The sequence below is a fragment of the Ooceraea biroi genome, chromosome 6 (genome assembly GCF_003672135.1).
Source record: "Ooceraea biroi isolate clonal line C1 chromosome 6, Obir_v5.4, whole genome shotgun sequence".
Classification (NCBI taxonomy): domain Eukaryota; kingdom Metazoa; phylum Arthropoda; class Insecta; order Hymenoptera; family Formicidae; genus Ooceraea; species Ooceraea biroi.
In genome coordinates, this window is record NC_039511.1 from 16,022,530 (window position 1) to 16,045,522 (window position 22,993).

The 22,993-nt window shown below is 44.2% G+C and overlaps 1 protein-coding gene across 2 annotated transcripts in view; it reads right to left on the reverse strand.

The window, feature by feature from the left end:
- The window catches only part of LOC105284568 (ecdysone-induced protein 74EF), a 149,977-nt gene that overhangs the window by 21,446 nt on the left and 105,538 nt on the right, over positions 1-22,993 (reverse strand). For both annotated transcript variants that reach the window (XM_011348202.3, XM_011348204.2), the window contains 3 exons: positions 12,873-13,133; positions 10,924-11,091; positions 10,238-10,477 (listed from right to left, as the gene is read on the reverse strand). In XM_011348202.3, the coding sequence (XP_011346504.1) occupies positions 10,238-10,477; positions 10,924-11,091; positions 12,873-13,133 (669 nt within the window). The remainder of the gene's footprint in view (positions 1-10,237; positions 10,478-10,923; positions 11,092-12,872; positions 13,134-22,993) is intronic.

The window sequence follows — 22,993 nt, forward strand, 5'->3', positions numbered from 1 at the left end:
TCGCGCGTAATTACGCCGGAGAAGACTGTTGACGGCACGTCGACGAATCGTTAATCCGAAACTTCGATGAAATTAAAAACTTTTAACAATGTTGTACTGAACATGAAAAATTCGTGAACAAAGTTTGACAGGAAAATCAAAATATAATACTCAAAATATAATACTTGCGTTTTAAACAACGCGCTAACAATCTACAATGCACAGACAGAAGTGTAATACCGTTCGCGAAGGAGATAGCAATTACGTTAATAAATTGAAAGAACTTAATAATTTTTCAATATTTTAACTGCAAACAGGAAAGCTTTCTTTCTCACGTGAACGATAATGAATAATAGATGCGTTTTACAGGATAATTTATCGATTATGAACCAAATAAGTGTAACATTGCGCAAAATCCGTTTACCCAGAAGGGAAATGTGCAGATAAAAACTCGCGTGTACAAACCGAAATTCACCTGCCCCACGAAATCGACGTAGCATTCATGGCGACCCGTTATTTTCTGCCTCATATGCAATTTACGAAACGTGCCATGGTCTACAATACAAAAATCCGATACCACTCGTACTTCCGGAGTCCGCGGACGCCATTAATCAGCAAGTCACGGGAATGTCACGTATCGACGGTGGTGAATGCACCGACTTTCAAGTTTCATGCTAAAACAGCTATTCCGCACTTTCGACGCAAAAATCGAGAAGTAGATGCGCTTTGCATATGTTACAGAAAAAATGTTAATCACGCGAGAGAGACGCTTTCAAGTCTCACGAAGTCCATTTTATTAAAGAAAGAATCGAGCGCATTACAGACCACACGAGAGATGAAAGCTGCTTGAAACATGCGAAAATTTGATTGCGAATTATCATCGATTATCCATTAAGAAAGAGAAAGAGAGAGAGAGTCGCATCGCGTTCGCGGGAAATTTTTGCTCGACTCATCAGAAGGCGCGCTTTTTCCTTATTATTGAATATCGTCGGCAACCGGCGAGCTTCGTTACGAGTAACATCAAACCGACACGGTTCTATTGTTCTGCAGTTTCGCTCGAGCGATCGGCGCCATTTCGCGCGAGAGCGTTTCCGAGAGGAAAGCCGGATTGTCGTCCTCGGCCAGGAAGTAGACCGCCGCGCCCCTTCCCAGTCGACCTAGACCTACACCTAGACCCAGACTCGGTCGCGACGCGTCTCGTTTCTCTCATGCTTACTCGCGCTTTTCCTCTCTTCGCGGTGAAACGTGCACCTGTTTCGGGAAACGCGGACTCGCACTTTCACATCTGATTCACTCACGGATGCATAGGATATGCATACGTATCGCTAATACGATACATTTGCGTATTCGAACAGCTCATTTCCATAAAGAAAGGAAATAGTTTCAGAATGACAATGAGATAGTTTTTTTACTGAAAGCAGAGCCCGCTAGATCCGATCGTAATCCATAACTCTCTTCATAATGTCTTTTTCCATATTTGTATAACAAGACGATGCAATATTGATAGCAAATTAGCATTGGAGATTGTCTCGTCAGTGGATTAATTACAAATTGAAATTGGATTAATTAAAATTCATGCATCGATCGGAAATAGATACATTTTGTGCTTACGCGTTGAGTTTCGTGGACAAAATTTGCGACAGAGGAAGTCAGCTATCTCCGACCAGGAAGTGGATTATTGTACGAAGCGCAACACGTATATCGGGGACCGCGCCTAGTCGACCTAGACCTAGACTCACTCTAGCCTCGGAATCCACTCTGCATCACGTCTCGTTGCTTTATTTTTACTCGCTGCTGCTCGCCGCTATGCGAGGCAAGTTACATAAGGCTGTGCTCGACTCTTCCGCGACGCAGTAAATGCGTTCCTGCAGCTTTATGAAATTCTTCCTCCTCATTTCTCGACTAGCACGCAGTGCTCTCTCTCTCTCTCTCAACTTTGAAAAAGTCTCTCTCTCTCTTTCGCATCTCTCGCGGTTTAAAACCTAGCATTTTGCGAAGAATTTTACAGGAATACTTCGAATTTATCGAGGTTTTAGACTCGTCGCCGTTAAATTTCGCGAGAAAATAAAGAAATGACAAACGACAGTTTTTGCATCTTATTTCACATCGGATGCTACTGCATTGAGTAATTCCTCAAAAATAGAAAAGAGGAAACTCGCGAAAAATAAAACGGGAGTTGTGTCAACAACAATCTCCTCGTTCCTTTGAAAAAATTGGATGCGTCAGTAGACGCGCTAAAGATAGAAGCAAAAGTTCTGTTATGTTCTGAAAAAAGAAGAAAACGAGTGTCTCGGTACATATTGACCAAGAGCACTTTGAACTCGTTGTTCTTCTCGGTCTCACTTTCGCCATTAAGGACATTTCGAGATAGCGGAATCGTAAAAATGATCGATCAGGCGTGTAGTGACGATGCCTTTCCAGGTATTATCTTATTATCGGGCATCGATTGCTTGTACCAAACAAGATCTCAATCGCGAAGGTAAACCGCAGCAAAAAAAAATACCTCGGTGTACGCCAGTACGCATTTTACGATGGCTGATAACCGACGTGGCTGTGTAAGTGACTTGATTTACATTGAGCAATTATCAAAAGATTGTCATTTCCATGCGGCGATTTCGCACGAGACGGAACGAAGTGCATTTCGCTGCATGTGCGACGTTGTCGCAGAATTCGATCTACAAAACACGCCAAGATAACTTTAATCCTATCATACGGTCACATATCGAAACTGCTCAACACATCACGTGCATCACCGTGATATTAATATCTGACGTAATACATTTTCCTGAATGTAAACACATCGCAATACGGAAGATAATTTCGCTAAGATTACATAAATCATGTTATTATATCACCACCTGATAAACATGCGCGTAAATAAAAAGATAAATTTGTATTTATTGCGACGGCATTATCGCAAAATTTTTGATGCCGCGATAACTTTTTACCGGTATTGATATGATCCGAGAACGATTGTCATATATCGATCATGAAGATGAGTAAATAAATTATACACTTTTAAAATATAAACGAATTTATTGAAGCAAATCTACTAAATATCTCAAATTCCATTAGGCATATTTTGCTCATCTGTTTGAAACAGAATGAATACGTCTTTCAAAAATTTTGTTTTGCTCTTTGGAAGTCATTTCGTGGTAGACTTCCTCAATAATTACTGAATAATTTAAGTACTTGGATACGGACGAAATTGCGTAACGTAACTTTATTCCAACCACCATGTGCTTTTCACTCCGCGATTTCTCGAGAGGCAGTGTCGTAAGCGGAAATTTTTTGACCACCTCTCTGCCCAGTCCTCGGCTCTTTTGTAAGCAGCCGTTATTCATCGGCGCTGTTCTATTTTTTCTTTCGATTTCTCGCGGGGAAAAAACCGCTTCCTCATCCGTTTCCTCTTTCCCCGCATCGTCAAAATCGCTCTCCTGTCATCCGCGGACATCTCACACGTCTGTGAATTACGTCGGTGAAGAGTCACCGCTCTGATCTTTTAAAAATATCACACAAGTACTTGATCTAGGGCAACCAGGACATTCTCGATCCCTTGATGGCATGATTCCCAGCTATATTCATCTTCGTATAGATTCGGCCACAAAAAAAATAGTGTTCAGTTACGAGTTTGGTTTTGCATCGGGATATTTAAAATTGTAGAATATATACAAACGTATATTCGTACGCGCATTTTATTGCTATATTTCGCATATTTATTTCGCATATTTATTTTGCATATTTATTTCGCGTATTGTTATATATCGCATTGTTATATTTCCACGTAAAATTGTATTTTTTTTATTTTTATATTTTTTTAAGTTTAACATTACTAGACCTTTCTCAAATTACTTTTAAGATAATAAAATTATTTAAAGAATTTATTTTTCTAGTTTCGATTATGATGATGACATATATATTTTATTTCATGATTCTTGAAAGAAGTTTGCGCTTAAAAAGACACTGAAATTTTTTGTAATGAAATTATAATAAATAATCGAAAGTATAATTTTCTTAATGAAAAAAGCGGTCTTGTATATCTGAACTGACTTCGTCATTGTTCTTGAAAAAGTTCAAAACATTTTGACGGTAAATCTTTCTCAGTAATCAAAATGATAATGTATTCGTGAGACTATTTTGACGTCAAACGTTAAATTCAAGAATCTAATTGATATTCACGCGTTCGCATAAAAACCAGGTTTGTCCTTGACACAATACGTGAACCAGTGGCGCGAATCAGAAAAAGGGAAGATTGCAAATATGTGACATCTATCCATAACTTGTATTCCCTATTCTAAATTCTTATAGAACACAGTAGAACAGTTTAGTACGCATGTATCTTTTATTCACTCGATTTCCAAGAATTCTAACAACCAGCTACACAAATTTCACGTTGAGGCAAAATAAATAAGATAAAATGAAAAGCAAAAAGCACATTTTCGTGCGTTCCTATTATCCCTCTTTCACTTAATCTTAATACTTCTTGACGTTTCCCTTTTCTCCGCATTATTCGCAGTATTCATAGCCGCAGCAGAACGTAATCCCTAGAAATGTAAAGCTTTTACGGTAAACCTCTCTGTGGATGAGGTACATAATCACGATAATAAATTAGACCAGCGGAACATAATCCATTCTTAAGAACTTAAAAACGGCCGCGAATGTCTCGCGAAGGAGAATCACCGGAAAATTGCAAATGGACAGTTCTCACGAGATCTTCATGCGAAGCGTAACGAGCAGTGTAACGGCGGAGCAAGCAAACGAGCAGCAAGTGCGCGAAACAAAATCGTCTTTGAATTAATGTTTCTCTATCGCTATTGGGAACCTTGTAACACTTTCGCTTGACGCGTCGTCAGCGTCAAAATTTGTGCCACGCCACTTTGCCAACGCATTTCGCGTGCGTGTGCGCGCTCGCGCGCGCATCACTTTCGTTCTCGGCGTGCTTAAAGGGTCTTTCACATGTTCCCGAGGCGCTAATGGACGACGAATCGCGGCCCGATGATGATCCGGTCGAAAATAGCGGCGCGCTATGCTATTCTTTCCCCGAGTTGCTATTCCGGTACGTACATGGCGCCCGCTGTAAGAGGTCTATACGCGGTCGACCAATGGATAGGCAAACAGTTTGCTCGATAAACGTTCCTGATTATTTTCTACTTTGCGAACGACGGTCTTCCTCCTTTCTCCTTCGCTTTCTCTCTCTTTCTCCCTCTCATGCCTATCGATTGCCCGATGGAATAAACAAATCCGGCGTTAACGAGCGCGCTATCGATTTTACGAATTAATGTCTGTGTATAATCCGTGAGTGATTGTTGTAATATAAACTGCGGTACAAAAGTTTCTTTGGTAAATACTAAAATTTCAGACTGAGAGAGAGACAGAGACAGAGAGAGAGAGAGAGAGAAGATCTCTTTGAAGAAAGCTGAGAACAGAGGAATCATCTCTGAGAGCTGTAATAAAGTTGCATATCGCGGTTACTTTTACCATGCGTTGTGCAATGCACAGGTACGGTGATCTAGATAAAAGAGGCCGATGGCCAATTGGCTTTGGCAGAATCACGGAAAGCCGCTGAATGCGATTTTGGCAGCGTGATTCACGAGGTGCACTGGCCGGTACGTACGTAGACCAGATCCAAAGAAATTCATTACAGTAACGATATATCGCATAAAATTGACGATAAAAATCTAATAAAAATAGCGGTAGTAAAATTCCATTAAATTGTAGTTTTACTTTTGCGACAATTATTATGATTACACACACTTGTTCGAATTTATCAATTATTAATCACAACAAATAAATATGTGTGAATTAAGTAATTAACATCGTAGAAACTGTCTATTAAACAGTAAATCTAAGATGACTTCTGCATTAAATTTCATTCAAAATTCCTCGAAGAATACAGGTGTAATTATACACGTATCCATTTTTGAGAAACTCATTAAAGCACATCTCATTACAAATCTACTTTCATCATCGCGGCGCTTGAAGTAATCCGAATTAAGAATTCTATTAATGCAAAGGTCACACGGAGTTCAAAAGCAAAGACCTTAGTCACCTTCACACAACTTTGTTTATCAGACTTCCTTAATTTTCAATTAACTTATTCTACCAATCAGTTTCTCGGTTTCACTCTTGATACGAAGCGGGATCGTCCTCCAGAGGATGCCATTTCGGTCTTATCGTACGCTCGAGGCGCATTCCATATCGAGACGTGTCGCGATCGCCCAAACGCGACCCTTAAACAGGTTGAATTTTCTCCCGTCCCCCCTTCCCTCCCTCCTCCGCCCGCGCGAGCCGCATGCCTACCGCAATGGGAACACGGCCGTGCTTGTCGGGGAAGGAAAAGAGGAAGGGGGGACCCGGCGACGTTACCAAATCGCTATGGCGTAACATTTTGCTTATTCACGTTCGATTATACAATCTGGCACACTTTTACTCGGAGCGCGGCGCGCCGCGACGGCCCGCCGAGCGGTATAATCGCGTTGTCGCCGCTCGTTACACCTCCTTTGTCCCGTACTTCCCAAACTTCCTTTTACGTCCTTCTTTCTTAAAAAGAGGTAAGAAACGGAGAAAAATTTTACTCCTTCGTATCCTTTATAAGATTTCAAGTGAGAATAAAGTTCGGCGAGCATGAGCAATACTTTCGTAGTTTCTCAAAGAACCTAATTCGTAATGCTTTTTTAACTTTTTTACTCTTTTGATCGGTGATGTATACTTTTGAAACTTTTATTTTCGTCTGTATCTACACGATAGGTCGCAGTATTTGTCGATTTCCATTGCAATTTACGTAATTTTCTTCATGTTCCACCGAGAAAACGAAATAGGACTAGGTTTCACGCAAATTAGAAAGAAATTACGATAACGTGCACGCTTCACTCATGTTTTCGCGATGAAACCTTTTCGCGAAATTTTAACACTAACTGCTGGTTATTAACAACTGCTCAAAGTAGCGGCACGCATGGAAAACAAGTTCCTTCAACGCCATGCAAATTTTCATTAAGACGCTCTTACTGGCGCTTTCAATAACATTTCGAGTGGCTACAACAATTTACGAGCTAGCAAACAGCGATCATTCGCACATCCATATCGCTACGAAAGGCGCTTTACAGAATAAAGACAAACCGACGCGTAGCAATTTTTCCCTCTGATCAAAGCAGCCGGATCGAGAAGTACGCCGTGAAAAGGAAGATTAAACTCAGCGGCGCGCGCACTCCCCAGATACTTTCAATTAGGGAAAGTTCGATCGCATTGTCGGTCGCCGCGGCAGGAATTGCAGCCCACGGTGATAATAAAAGCCGACGAGCGTCGCTGTTTCCGGCCGACGCACGCGCCTTACTCTTCTCTCTTTTCTTTTCGCGGAGATAATTGATACTCCGCGCTCGCACGCGGAGAATTTCACCGCGATTTACGTGGGCGCATTTCACTTCGCGTCGCGCTGCGCCGCTTGCTCGATCAGATCGGATCGGATCAAACTGGATCGAATCGATCGGGGCAACATTGGCGCCGATCCGAGCGCGCTTGTTTCTGTTCCGTCCTGAAATCACGTGGTGCCAGGTGCGTTGCCGCTGGGATCAGCTGTCGATTTAAATCGAACCACTTCAATCGGCGGGAAAAAGATTGTCGTCGCAAGCGGCATACGACAGCGTCGAAGTCTCGTCACTGAGAGACCACTTGACTCATCAATCGCGCCCTAATTAACTATACCTCACGGCAGCGCGCACCGGCCCTTGACGCAACTGACCTACATCGCCTGCGTGCGTAATTAATTTCCGCGACAGCTTAACGCGCATATTGGCTGAACGATACCGAGACCTGACGTCGGCGAATTAGTAAGACGTAACGTCGCGAATGTCCGTAATCCGCGGAACGTCATTCCTCGTCGTCAATTTTCGGATTGCTGGCTTGTCAGGTGTTAAAGCACTCTTTCCCTTTTGAAATCTTATGAAAAATGAATTCCTACGGCCAACTTGAGAATTACATATAAACGTTATCATGTTCTTTCTAATATTTGCTCTAAAGTACTAGCATCTTACTTTTCGTTTGCGTAAAAATGCCATGATGAAATTTTAATAAGTTAAATTCCAAAAAGTGCAATCAACGAACTTTGCTTGCCAATTAATTTCAAGCGAGCTTTATTTAAACGAAATCCTATTTAAAAAACTTCGAAGCTGCTTTATTAGCAATGAAACTAATGAAACTCTCCGAAAGACTCTCATTTAATCATAGGAAATATTTATGGGAAAAAATTTTACTTTTTGTATGGCAAGAAGTACAGATATTAAAAGAGAGAATTGTGCATCTGCATCTGTCAAGACTCGCGAGCGGCTGCATGCGCGAGAGTCGGAAATGCTCCGGCGACAGGAAGCGAATCTGGGCCGTCGAATCGGAGAACGGCAAGTAGGTCACGAGAACGAGACGAGCGCGCTTCGGAGATGCCAGCATCGTCGACGGCGACGGCGACGGCGACGGTGACGGTGACGGTGACGGCGACGACGCTCGCGTCGCGCAATCGCTCTCTTCTGCGTTCTCCGCGACGACAAGGCGAATCCTTTCACTTGGCATCTGCCGCGGAGGAAATTCTCTCGAGGTTTCATTTTAGACGGCTAAATCGTGGCCGACACGACATCGTCGCTTCCTGTTCTCGTATTATGTTCAGTGAGAAACTCGGTGTAACTTCTGCCTCGTGACGGTCGCCTTTGAAATCGTAAAACAAATTACAGCTACGTTTTAATTATTTTCACTGCTTATCTTGCAAAAGCTCCGGTTGCGAAAGATTCATTTTACATGTTTCCGTTAGACGACGACTATCAGAATTTATATATATAGGAAGTTATACAAAGCTCTACTTAATGGGAAAAAAATTGTGTTATCGAATCATTCAACTATAGCGAAAAATTAAATAAAAGTTAGCACGATTTGAAGTCTCACATTGTACGGTCGATACGCGCTGCAGAGAAAAATTCGTCTGCCTATTTGAAAAGTAAACATTGGTGAAAATGTTTTAAGAACTCTCGGTAAAATAGTATCGATGTATACTGTCCATGTATCTCGTTTGCAATTATTTTATTTCGGCTTGCCGAATCCAACGGAAGCAAATATAATGATAAAAATGTCGATCGCACGGTTTTCATATTCCGTCGGTTCTTTTCACATCTTTTTATCATACAACAGAATGATATATTTTCTAGCTATCGCTCTTCAGTAACGTAATATTTTCTGTTACAATTCCGTTGCAATAATAAAAATGCCATTTCATAAAAAATAAATCCTAGTAACTAAACCAGGACTGCATATAGGTCCCTTTTCACGATAACGGTGAAATAAAGATCATTAGGATCACTTTCCACGCTTATGCTTGCATGTGCATGCGTGTAATCCGTCAAAAGCGAAAATATTCCGCGTCTCGGTCGATGGCGATTGAATCGATATCGACAAAGTCGAAATAAACTCGAGCTACCGAGAATCGCTACGTCACGACGATCCAGTCTTCAGATGCCACCGCGAGATACCGAAATCACTGTTTCATCGAATACTCCTCGTTTCCCTGCATCTCCTCCACTGTCCGACCGCCGATCGATCGCGATGAGAACGGAGATACATCTATTATCGTCAAAATTGCCGATAAGTAAACGAGGTCAAAGAAAAGGCCCGCCTCATTGTGAGTCTAGCCCGAATCCGAGTTACTAGAATCTATTCTGATCGCTATCCGTTTCTTCCATGTAAAGGGTGGTCTGTGAAATGTTCAAACTTCAGAATAAAAGGTTCGTCTAGACGGTCGAAAAATCACGTGCGCAAAATTACTCCATTTTCGTCTCTTTCTCATTTGTTCTGAATCTCGTGTTTTATAAATGTGGCAGATTTTCATGGAATATCCAGTCTCAATGGAATATTACATACTAAAGTTATAGTTCACCAAGCAATAGTTTGTCCCAGATGATTAATAATGCGGAAGACATTTAATCAAGGACCTTACCGGAACTGGCAAACTTGTTATTAATATCAAAGTATCTTAACGATCCTCTTGAGATACCTTCGTATATTTTTGATAATTTGTCAAAATACTATTCAGCCATCAGCGATAATCTTTAGAAAGGCGCTTATCAAATTTTTAAATATTCCATTCACGTCTCATCGTTCAGCTATTCAAGAACACTATTAATGTCAGATCATCAAGGGTTTTTGTTCTCGAAAAATCTGCCAGTGCTCCGGTCGTCCTGATCACGTCGATTTTACATCGTTCTAACTGATTAGAGTTTGGACTTACGTGTAGGTGGCTGACGGTAGTGCAAGTGCTGGAGACTCTGCGTTTGATGATGGTGGTGATGGTGAGGCGGCCCCATTGTCGGACCCATGGTGTGGTTGCTGTGCTGATGATGCGGCGAGCTCCCCCGATGTGGATGATACTGGGAGGGATGATGCTGATGAGGATGATAGGAGGGCGGCAGGAAGCTCGCCGTCGATGGGTACACGCCAGGGCTGTGGCAAGCCGACCTGCCGAGTGCTGCTGTCGGGCAATCAATAAAGGCGCTCAATAAGAAAGTACACTGTCTCGGACGCCGCGATTTAGCATCTCGGTGATCTCGACGAGACTTTCGAATTTGTAACTTTGATCTCCCACCGAGAACCGTAGATTTCCTAGATTCCGGGTAGAATTTTAGTTTTATTTTAGGACAAACTTTATCATCTTATAATTTCGATAATGAAGTATTTTCTTTCAAATTGTTCAGTAATTCTTTTAAACACATCGAGGATTTTCCAGACAAGTAATTATATGTTGTTCAGAAATATGTGCGTTCTTTAAAAGATTAAAGAAGAAGCGACCAAATGTAAGCATTTACTCCCCGCGTTACAAGAGCTATCTTCCCTCGGCCCTTAATGTCGAGAGTCCCTCTCTGCTTTTTTTTCACGTGTACGTGTCAATGATCGCGCGTAAGATAAAGACGGGCTCACCGGACGACAGATGAGAGTGATGTGATGCCAGACCCGGCTGGAGGGACGAATTAGGATTGAGCCTGGCTTTTAGTAAGAGATTCGCGTCCTCGTTGCCGCCGGAGGACGTGCTGGACTCGACATCGCTGACTCCGCTGTCCGCTGGGCTTGCTGGCAGTGATCCGCTTCCTGCTTCCAACCGGCGACGCCATGAAACAAAGGGAGAAGACGTGTCTGCTGTGATAAATGGCCGACAGAGTCTACGGTTAGCGATAAGACGCGACAGCGTCAATTAATCTCCGACGATCCCATTTCGCTCAAAAGAGCATGCTAAATGAAATAGAAAGAATTCAAGGGCCGCGTAAAGAAAGAATCATGAGTGTCAACCGCTCCGGTCGAATTTCGCTCGTAATTCCTCGCTTTTGACGTCATCAATGTATACACGGCTGCCGATATATCGTATCGATTTTGGACGTACGGTAAATATTCCGTACCACGTAATGTCGCAATTATCGAATCCCTGTAACGTTCCAATATTACGTGGACGTAATAAATGAGCGATCGACCGGTCCGGCTCTTTGCCAAGCCCTAAATTAAAGCCGTATGTCGCTTTCGTCTGCCGCTTTAAACAAATTAGGTGGCCCATCAAGGTGGTCCAGCGGCTCTCGCGCTCCTCTCGCTCGCTCGGCTTTATCGAGCGCGTCGCCGAGCCATGCCGAACGTGTTTTCGCGTGCGCCGCCAATTAAAGGCATCTTTATGCAACGAGCGAAGGTCATCCGGTCATTGGGTATGCATATCGCTCGGTCTTCCCACGGTCCCTCTCTCTCTTTCTCTCTCGCAGCGCGGTCTAACCGTCTCAAACGAGTCCCAAAGGGTTCTTGCACGAGTCATTGCTCTCTTTCTCTCCAGTTCGTCTGCTCCTCTCCTCTCCTCCCCTCCGTTATCGTCGTTGTCATTGTCGTCATCGTCATCGTCATCGTCATCGTCATCGTCATCGTCATCGCCCTCGTCGCCGTTCCCGTCGCCGCGTTATGCAAAGTGGTCGTGCAAGAGAACCGTCGGCGATACCAGTAAGTCGATACCCGCGAATTTCGTTGATCGGATTGACCGGCAGTGTTTCGTGTGCCTCGATGGACCCGAGTATTTTCAGAGTCGATTTACGCTCTTTAAATTATTGCCAAGCACGCCGAGAGCTTATTACTGGCGTGCGCTTTTATCGTTACACAACTTTGCGAAATCGACGCTGATTACAATTTCAGCAATGCGAATATGGAGATGCTATGCGTCCCGCTTGATTGCCACGTTGCATTACATCGCGTTATGTTAAAATTCTTAAGAGATTGCGTTGAAGCTTTTTCATCTCTTCTTCAATTGCTATCACGGTTGATCGTTGCTCTGCTTTCCAGTTCATTGCAGAATAACAGCAATCGACAGTGCAATCTCTCAACGAGTCACATTAAACGAATTGCGATTGTCACTTCGGTAACGAGCCGTTTACTAGAGCAATCATACTGTAATCGAATGAACGGAAATTGGAGATTTGTATTACACGGCCTTTGAATTTCGCTCCGAAAAATGTCATCAATTCGTTACTCATTATTATTCCGCTTCAGATCAAACATAATTTTTAAGAGTAGATGTATGTATGATGTAACCATATCTAGAAGCTTTTAACAATATTTTCTATTTCTTTCTGTTCCGCTTATGCTTTGCTTTTCACTTTATTATTACACATCATTGCATTAAAAATGTACCAAATTCTTTCTTCCATTTCTTCCCAATCTCATTCCTTATTATTTCGTCATTGTATGCCGGTTGAGTTATGTTCTATTACAAATCTATTGCAACATGGAAACACCAGTTTCATATTGCTGACTAATTAACCGGCATTATCGAAAACCATTACACGGCCAATCTATGGTAGAGGGATCTCGTCAGCGCTTCCTTATGAGAGTCTACAAAGCTTTACCTGGCGTACTCGTCGTGGCGATGGCGGCAGTGGTGTAAGGCGGTTGACCCATCTGAGCGTGACCGGCCAAGTGCCGACCGTATCCGTTTTGCAGCCCCAGGGCATGCTGCTGGGGATGTTGGGAGAGAATACCATGGAGTAGACGGGTCCCTGTGCTACTGGTGGTCGTCGCGCTGGTGGATCCCGGCTCCACTTTCACGCTCGCGAGACCCAGCTGTTCCTTCTCGCCCGTGTCGTGCGGCTGCACTTCTCTGGTATCCACTGTAACAGATGACGAGATACGTCGTTTAGATAAACTGCCAGCGGGATCTGAAAGAAATGTGAAGTTTGCTTTTAGCCTAATGCTGCACGAGTATGACGTGGTTTCGTCGTAGGCGGCCGATACAACGTCAAAGGATTGTGGTAGGGTAGAGTGCGGGATGAGCGACAAACCGGTTCTCATTAATTCACATAAAGCAATAAACATAATGGAATGGAATAGTTCCCGAAAAGGGAGCTCCGGCTTTCCGTGTATCTGACAGTTGTAGATGTTTGTGTTGAATTTATGCCAAAGTGTTGTCTTCATCTTTGCCTTTTTACTCGTCTCAGCTTATTGTTAGTCTAGCTAGTATATATGAGAATGTATCATTTCAATATATAGACAGAATTTACTCCAAATATTAAGCAGAGGAATTTCGTAAATATAATAGCAAGAGAAAAGAAAAAAGCTGATTATTATTTTAAATTGGACGATGATATAATACAAATCTCCGTTCGCCGGGGCGCACGAAATTATAGACACAGCTTTAAATCGCGCGTACTCTGTTGCACAAAGCGAAGCGTCGACTGCTTATGAACGAACGAAAAATGATGCTCCAGGATAAATTACTCATCGTGATCCGCGTTACGCCGCGCGTTGTACGTCCACGATAAGTGGACCAATTTGGCGTCCATTAAGTTTACCGTAAACACATCCCTCCGTCGATCGAAATAATTGGGCGTAATTACAGGCAGGATAAAGAGCTTCGCGAGGGGAAGAATGACAGAGGCAGGAGGAAAAGAAGCCGCGGCTCAGGAGGCGTTCTCGAGGAGCGCGCGCGCTGGCTGCCGAGAGGAAGTGAAAGCCGGCGTCTCTCCTTGACCCACTGCAACGTTTCTACCTTCCTTTCAGGCGGTGCCGAGCCGCGGCTTCATTAAGCAATTTCTCGCGGCAACGAGCCCGAAAAATCCACCGTGGAAAATGGCGGACTCAATTGGTGCTGCTCAATGGACAACGGACTTGAGTCTGATCTGATCTGTCCACGACGCGATGCAAGGGCTGCTCCTTCTCGCGACAATCTTCCAGCTCGAGAGCGTAGAAAGCCCACAGGCGGTCCCACGCGCTCTCGCTTCTCTTTCGCTTTCGGAAGGTCGTCAAAGATTGCACAACGGATCCCGCGACTTGTCTCGAAGTTGTCGTGGAGAAGTGCCTGATACCCATGGAAACTAATCGACGATAAATTCTCGTCATAAAGGTTTTTTTAATTACGGTAAACGCTGAGCTTATATATGTTGCTTGATCAATATTTATCACGGATGCCGAATATTCCTCTAAACGGTTGCGATTCATGATAAACGATTCACATAAATCTCGCAATTGTTGCGAATTTTGTAGCACGACGCTAAAGTGCAGTATCTCTGTCGGCTGAGTTGAATTTACAAAGCGACATTTTTCACAATGTGTCTCGATGCATGCCGATACATTCGAATAAATCTGCGCGGTGATGTAACGCGTAAATCGAAGAGGTCCGCCTAAAGATCAACGAATCACGTAAAAGCCAGCATTTAACGCGCCACGGCAGTGCAGCAGATTACAGACCGGTATTCTCGTGAATAATATTCACCTCCGCAATACAAATTGCATATCCCCGCGGCTTTGTGAGAGCCGCAACTTCATAATAACCGCGGATGCGTTACTCGCGAGGCGTCGTGGAAACAAAGAATGCAACATTTTTTTCGTAGGTCCCTCCAGTCACCGTGCAACGTTCGCAATGAGGAATTTCATAATCATTATGCACACAGCAATTATGAAGAGTATAACTATCGACCTTTTCGCCGAAAAAATTGCATTACATTTACTCGCTTGTCGTGATTACAGGATGTCGGATAGGAATTTAATAATGTAATCAATGCGTCTACACCGACATGATGGGGGCCACTGACGTCATTGCGTGACGAAATTCGTGAATCGACTTAATAATTGCGGGCGTGTAGATCGAGCTCACGGCTGTGCCGAACGCTGTGCACAAAGTGACAAAACGAAAAAGGAAGATTCGCTATGCAGACTGTATTCGTTTTTCTTTGTTCTGAATTAAAATTAATCCGCTAGCTACCGGTTGTTCTCGCAACATTTATTTTTGGCCCACCGCGTACAAGTAGGATATTTACATTCCACGTATTCCGAACGTCTCAAGGCTCCCGGAAGTAAACGGTACTTGGGCGTTACTCAAAAACGCCATCGCTTCTCTTCGCCACGGCATTCCTCTACAGGCGCATCCAAGCCAGATGCGGCGCCCAACTGTCGCTTTGCATTCTCATCACGCACGCGGCGTTCGGGTACACCGATAGTGCTCACCATGAAAATTCAATCGACATTCGAAACTCAGCGGCCCTTCATTATTTCCCACCGCCATCTCGGCGAACATAGAAAAGGGATGATCGCATTTGAGATAAAAAATTTCTGCTTAATCTCGTATCAAGAGCAGCATTTATTCTAATCAGCTTCGGCCACGGTGCCTCTTCACGTCGCGAATGTCTCTTCTCTGAATAGTTTTATTGGACAAGTCTTCCGGCACGCTGTCATCTCTCTTCGAGTTAACAATATCTCAACGACCGACCGACCGAACGGGACAAATCAAGGCGCATTGTGCGCGGCCAACATAATCGCGAACGGGAGATAAATCTCATTCGCCCACCGGAAACTCGTGGCGGCGACGTGACCTTGCTTGACCTTGGCTCGCCCCCGACTGCGGCGGAGGCAGGGTGAGTCGTCTAGCCGCATCGACCGAGCGCGTTTCGCCGGAGGAGTTTCCACGACGTTTTCACCTTCTGCGAGCCGCTTCCTGCCCGTTTCTCCCGTATCAGAAGTCGGCTTCCGGTGTATCGACACGTCGGCAAGGTTTCACCGTAATCACCATTAGCACGTCCCGGTTTTCATAGTTTCTAAGAAGCCGAGACTCATTTCGCTCGCGAGCGACCACCATTCGGTCTGATAGTTAAATTATATGCAACGCGCAACTTTAATCGGCGTAACGAAACCATCAAAATTAATCACGTGTTATTAGGCGAGGGAAGAAAGTGCTCCACTCTGCAAGAGAATATAACGCTCGGCGCTTTTGATATAATACAACGCGTGCACGAGTTTAAGCATATGATGAAGTGATGTGTAATAATTTGTCGTTTGTACATTACTATGTTACACTAAAAAGTGAAGTTTATCGTCACTTCCGTAATATTGTGCAATACTTTGTAATATTTCGTATGTGCAATAATACGTGTAGGAAGAACGAGTATCATTATTCTGTTAAAGTTACAAAATGTCAAGCCGAAAATAGCCATCATAAAATTACTCCAAGTTTCATGCTTTATATCTAGCTGTCGACGCATCCTTATTAATACCACAAATGGATCTAGTTTACAAAAAAACCACCTAGTTCATACATGATACAAATTTTACATAGATGCCATCATATCATCTAATCAATAACAAATTCAGTATTTAACATTATCCCGAGATTGGTCAAATATCCTTATCGAGAGCCTAGAAACGTTTCCTTAGCGATTTCTCCGCAGGAGAATTTCTTAAAGGCTGTATCGCACAGGAACGAAATGGCTACAAAACGGTCGTGCATTCGCGAGCGCGTACACTCGTATGCGTGCCAGCATACGAGTACGGGTACACGAGTACGTGCGTGTGCGCAAGCAGCGTACGTAAGGTCAGCGTTTGGCCGGGCCACGCAACTTTCTCGCGCGCGTACACGCACACGCACACGCGACGTGTCCCGGTGCGGCGTGGCCGACATTGCGTAACGGTAACGACTCTCTCTTTCTATGTGACATCACGTGCGTTCGACACGCGCGACAGAAACGGCCGGCTCTTACGTGTGAGGGCAAATCACTGATACGTATATGTATGCGCGAGCGAGGACGAATATCCGCGCCTCGAAAAAAGGAGGCGAGCATGTTACTTCGTGCGTTCCGGCAATCCGGATTCGAGGCGCGTCTTGCCCTCGGTGTTCACGCGAAAACCGAAAACCGCCCCGAGGTATTGCGAGTCTCGTTGAATGACACGTGATTATTGATCGACTGCCGATGACATACGTGCATTGCCTTATGATTCAGTGATATTACGTAAATAATAATACAAGGTCCGCTCGGCGAATAGTAATTGAAACGGAATTGAAATAAAGCAGAGCTGATCATTAATCCGCGGAATTCATTAACTGGATTTTATATACTTTATATCTAGTTCTTAATCGGCTCCAATTAGCTGATAGAACTTTCATGCAGTATTCGTTTTATTAATTTCCAACGTTGACAGTAACATTTATCGAGATAATTTTTATAACAGCTTTTTTCATTTTTCCGTCAAGTTTCTCAAGCTATTTTTTCCGTCAAGTTTCCGTCAAGTTATTTTTATGAATATTTAACTGACGGACCGGAGGGAATGTATCTCTCTTGTTTATCTCTTTCTCATGAACGCATGCATCATCTCACAGTGCAATGATATGGAAGGTTATTTCTCACCGATTATGCGTGCCTATGATTAAAGCATGCACGTAAGTGCATAGTGCAGACCGCGATTAAAGCGAGATCGATCATCCCGCGTTTCCGCGTGCTATCGTCAGCGCGCGGTTAATCACACGACAATTATCGGACGTCGGCACATGTCGTTACGTAATTAAACGATCGTTTATCGCTTTGTATATTGATGAAGCAAGTTCCTCATACTGGCAGATTCATTTAATTTTCTCCATATGGAGGTAAATGAGCAATTAAACGAAAGTGACACAAGTCAAATCCCTTATTTTATCTTACTTTATCAAATCCCTTATTTTAAAAAGCAGATCACACAAATCTGCAAATATATAACATAAAATACACACGGTGCATTACGATATTTTATTATTGTGTAATTATAAAAAAATAATAATTGTGGACACACACAACGGGAGACAGGAAAGTACGCAACAGCTCGAATATAAAAGAGTATTTTGTAATTGGGTATTCACGCGAAAACTTAATATTTGTTGTTTACTTTCCTTATTTGTATAAGTATATTTATTATTCAGCTTTATCAGAAAAATTCCAAAGCAACGCGCAATTTGCGACACACGTGTACGAGAAATTGCGTGCGCACAAATGCAGATTTCTGGAAGCGAGAAAAAGCGAAGCCGATTTCTGTAATTATTTCGGCGAACGGAGATAAGACAAAACTATGCAAATGTGATAGGCGATATTATAATGGCCGGAAAGAAGCGCGATCGTTACGACCGTGCGCAGGAACAAAAGTCAGCTATTCCGTCGTGATAGCGCACGATCGATATCGACGAATACAATCCGCCGCTAATTGAGGTCATTAAAGCGTTACGAGCGTGTGACTTACAGACGGCGACTCGACTCGACTCGTTTACGGGAATCTCATCGGGATCGAAGAGTTACATTAAATTGGGAATCCAAACGATAACGCGCGTGGCGTGACGAATATTTCATGAATATTATCGGAAAACATCAAGAGCGAAAACGAGCGAGACAAAAGTGCCACTCGTGTGTCAGTTAACGATCACACGACGTTCCACGACATTTTGGACGGTAATCTATTGAGTGATCAGACAACTTGCGTTAATACTCGAAAAGACAAGTTGAGTTGACACGAGACAGCATGAATTTCTTTACGTGAACGCGATGATTGCAAACGCCGGAAATTTGTGTTCTCTTTGTTGCTACAGCTTTGTACGATTGTACATATCTACGAACTTCCTGCGTTTTTAATTCATTTTATTTCACGTGCTTTATCGCGAGATAAATGCGACGTCTTCCCGCTTGTATTACTGACATTACTTATCGCCGAATATTTTCAACACACCGAAACGTGAATCGTTAATACGATCAGAGAGAGAAAGGCTTTGCCTGCAAGGCAATCACGATTCGACGCAGAACGTTCTGAATAGCAGAAGCTATGGTGAGTAGCAACGGTGACGGCATCTTGACGCGTCGAAACAATAGCGAATGGGCCGATTGATATATGATAGGTCCGCTGTTAATTAACTAATTCGTCGCCGAGCTCGGCTGGCACAATTCACCAGCGTGAAAGAGTCATTATATGGCGCTAGTCCCTCTCTTTCTCTCCCACATTAACGGATTGCCAAAGCCGGAAGTTTCGATAGCGGAAACGGCATACCGCGCGTGTCCGTGTGAGCGACCCACTTCCTCCTACTCCTCCGACGAAACCGAGAGTGCTCCGGGAGTGCGCGTGTACGCGTACGTACGCCGACGAATGTGGAGCCTCGTGTGGGTGTCTCGTACGAAAGAGACCTGGTTATCGCACACGAGAAGCCATCGGATGATGCCGACACACACGCGCCTCTCTTTCCATAATTTCTATCCTGAGGTGTAGGCTGCCGTACGAATTTGAATTTCCAATTAACCACCACGCATCGTTTAATCCATCCCTTTAATTAAGTTATTTTTAACCATCCCGATCGTATCGTCTAATTTATTTTGTTCCGCATCGCGCGCCCGCGTGTTTACCTGGAGAACGCGCGAGAAACATCCCTCGCGTTTATTAAGCGTTTCCCCCGGCATTGGCAGTGCTATCGACATGAAATCTCCCTCAACGCGGAAATTAGAGTGCTGAAGGAAGTATTATTATTTTTCCCTCATATGAGAGAGGTCTTCTCTCGTGTTTGCTCGTCGGACATTCTTGCAGCGTCTTTCCCCATAACGTAATGGGAATTAAACGATGACATTGTGAAATTCGAGAGGCGGGGCCTCGTACTTGACGAACCGCGACCTATATTCGAATTAACCTCGCTACCGTGACACTCTTCTTCCTCTTTCAAGAAGGAGGAAACGACGGCGCGCCGGTCTGACCTATTTCCCCGACTGAATGGCCCCCGTCAAGGAGCGGGTGTTCCCCATTGTCCTGGAGAATCGTCCCCGCGAGAAACGACCGTGTATCCGAACGAAATGCGTACGCCCACTTCCTTCGACAGATGAGAAAACGAACAAAAAGAATACCGAGAAGGATAAATGGGATACAATAAATAGCTCTTTCGTAACGGTATGACGAGGAAGCCGAGGAAAAAAGTATTTACAAAAGAGAAAAAAGAAATGCGAAATAAAAGTAGAAAGTAATAAAAAAGGATGCATGTTTATGTAACCATCGATTCAGTATACCATATACGTGTACCATATTTGTTACTGTTTATAGTTACCCAGTTAAAGTTAAATCTGGCAAAGAGAACGTCAGCAAACGTAACTTCCGTCAAGAAGGATGGACCGAAAAAAGATTAATTGAAAACATACAAAACTGCGCGTTCATTCCTAGCAGCATCAAGTCAAGTCATTCCTGTGACATCCAGGATAAATAGGTCAGATTAGTCGGTCAAGTAAATTGATGCGAAACAGAAGCTGGCAGTTTCCCTGCTGTGCCAGTTGTAAAAGAGCACACTAAGTAGCTCGGATTCAGAGCGAAAGCGCAACTAAACTCGTGTTACCGCAACATTGTCTCGCGTCGAGGAAACGAAAGGTACGAGGCGAGCGTGCGAGGACGAGGGTAGGATAAGAGGGAAGGTACCTGAGTGGGCGTACGTTTTAAAGGGATTCATGACGGTTGGGTGAATTCTTTCTCACGGGGGTGGGCAACCCTTCCCCTCTCATTAGGGCGTAAAATCAGGACCCTGCGGGGTGTACCGTTAAGCGAGGTAGGATCACGAGAAACTGGGTTATCCATTCCCTCGGGATCATTTTGCCTCGTTCTAACGGTAACGGTTAGAATTCAGGTACAAGGGCGAGACGCATACACGGAGCGCGAGGAAATGGTCCATGAACCCTCTCAAAACTTATCTTCTCCGATGCCCGCTTTCTCCCTTTTCTACTTTCGCCTCTAAATAGACACGTTTGCCTTTTCTTCTCGTCATTGAAAACTCCGATGCACTTTCTCGAAAAAGGAGCTCTTTCCGGCACGTGATTATCTACCTTCGATGAAACTCGGAAACTTTTACGTGCCAAGTGCATTAGGAGAGAAAGAACAATTTATCGAACTAAAGTTGTGTTTAAGATTGAACGATTAAAGATTTAAGTGTCAGGAGAGCCTTTAAGAGACGATTTAAGGAACATTTCTTTTTGCGAAAACACTCATTAATCATGACAGTTTATGTAAGATCATAAAAGTTTATGTAAGACAAAATGATATCTATCCGGAAAAGGTTGAATATTGCGTACAACGTCAACGTCATTTCTTACGTTTTCTCTTCCTGAGAGACAGCTACTCTCTTAAACCCAAGAAATATCCTCATATCCCGTTAGAAAATTTCGATTAATCGACAGACTCAACCGAACAGAAGGCGGGCGAGGCGATGCGCGGTAGGCAGCACATCACCGTGGTCAAAGTGGACTTCAAAGTTCAGTTGTGGTTCCCGCAAAGGACTCATTACGTAAGCTAACGGCGGAGGAATCTAATTTCTTAATTGCGCAACTCGGTCGAGCGTTGCCTCGCGTCGGTATTTGGCGAACTTTCTTTTTCCACGACGTCTATTCTGTGTCCTCCTTCTCCTCCGGAATCGATAATTCCGACCGTTCACGCGACGATTGAGAAACGAATTACGACAATTTGCCGAAAAGGTCACTGGCCAGTTTGCGAATTGCCGGTCGAGGTCCGTTAATTCGCGCGCGAAAGGGATTGCAGAAGGGAGGGAAGAGGAACGGAAAGAAAAGGTGTCAAGGACGAGCGTCGTCAGCGACGACGACGGCGACGATAACGACGCATCATTCTCTCACGCAATCCGAATGCCGGGATTGTTGTACTCGTTTCGATTGGAAAATGGTACTCTCATTGCTACCGCGCCGAGGACCCAAGAGTTCGTATTGTGCAACGCGAGCCGTACCATACGTAACGGCCGCCCCGTATAAAACGCGCGCATTACATAATGTTAATCGTGCCGCGGCACCGTCGTTGGCCTCCGCGCGATGATATAATAACGCGGGCGCGAGTTTCATCGGTCGCGGGTATCATCGGCCGCGTTGCACGCGGTTGTCCGTGTTAGAGTCTCTCTTTCTCTTTTTTTCTTGCTCGTCAAATCGTCAGCCGGTGCATCCTTTGCGCGCGCATGTGAATACAAATCGAGTAAACGAGCGGGTCAGTCGCAGCGTGGGGAAGTAATCGTGACAGTGGGCCATGGTTGGAGCTATAACGTTCCTCTGTGATAAAAGTAACAGCCGTCATAAAGCCATTGTCGAGTAACGACTACTTGTCTCATTTGCAAAATTTTCCAGAAGACGCAGGTAGTCTTATTGTTCCTTGTCGAAGTACTTGTGCCGTTTTACGTACTGTTTCGCTGAGATGTCACAAAAATTACAGCAATGCGTGTCATCATTCGGAAGCATCGCAATTAGCAACGCTTTGTTTCATTAGCGTACCTATCCAAGTCCCTCCCCTTTCTCCGTCACGTCCCTGTCTCTTCAACAGGATCAAAAGCAGCTTGACCGATGGACTCATTAGGGACCAATCAGCGCGCGCAAATCAGACAATTTTCACAACTCTCGTATCTCGTCCCCGGTCGCAAAGAGGTGTGCAGCAGCAGCGCATCCGGAAAATTCACCACCCGGCCTTTACACCCTTTACACCCCCTCGTCATCCACACGATCGGATCCCAGAAACCGAACAAAAAGCGCGAGGGCGATTACACGGTTTGCCCGTCACGCGGCTCGCCGGGAAGAGCGGCAGGGAGGGACGGTGAGTGCACCCTACGTCTCGTTGCTATAATGGTCTAGGTAGCTCTAACGTAGGCTCTGGCCTAGCCCACAACACGCTCTACTATGTAGGTCAGGGCTGATGCATTCAGCTACGAGCTGTGCTCTTCCTCTATGCACCGTTCGCGTAC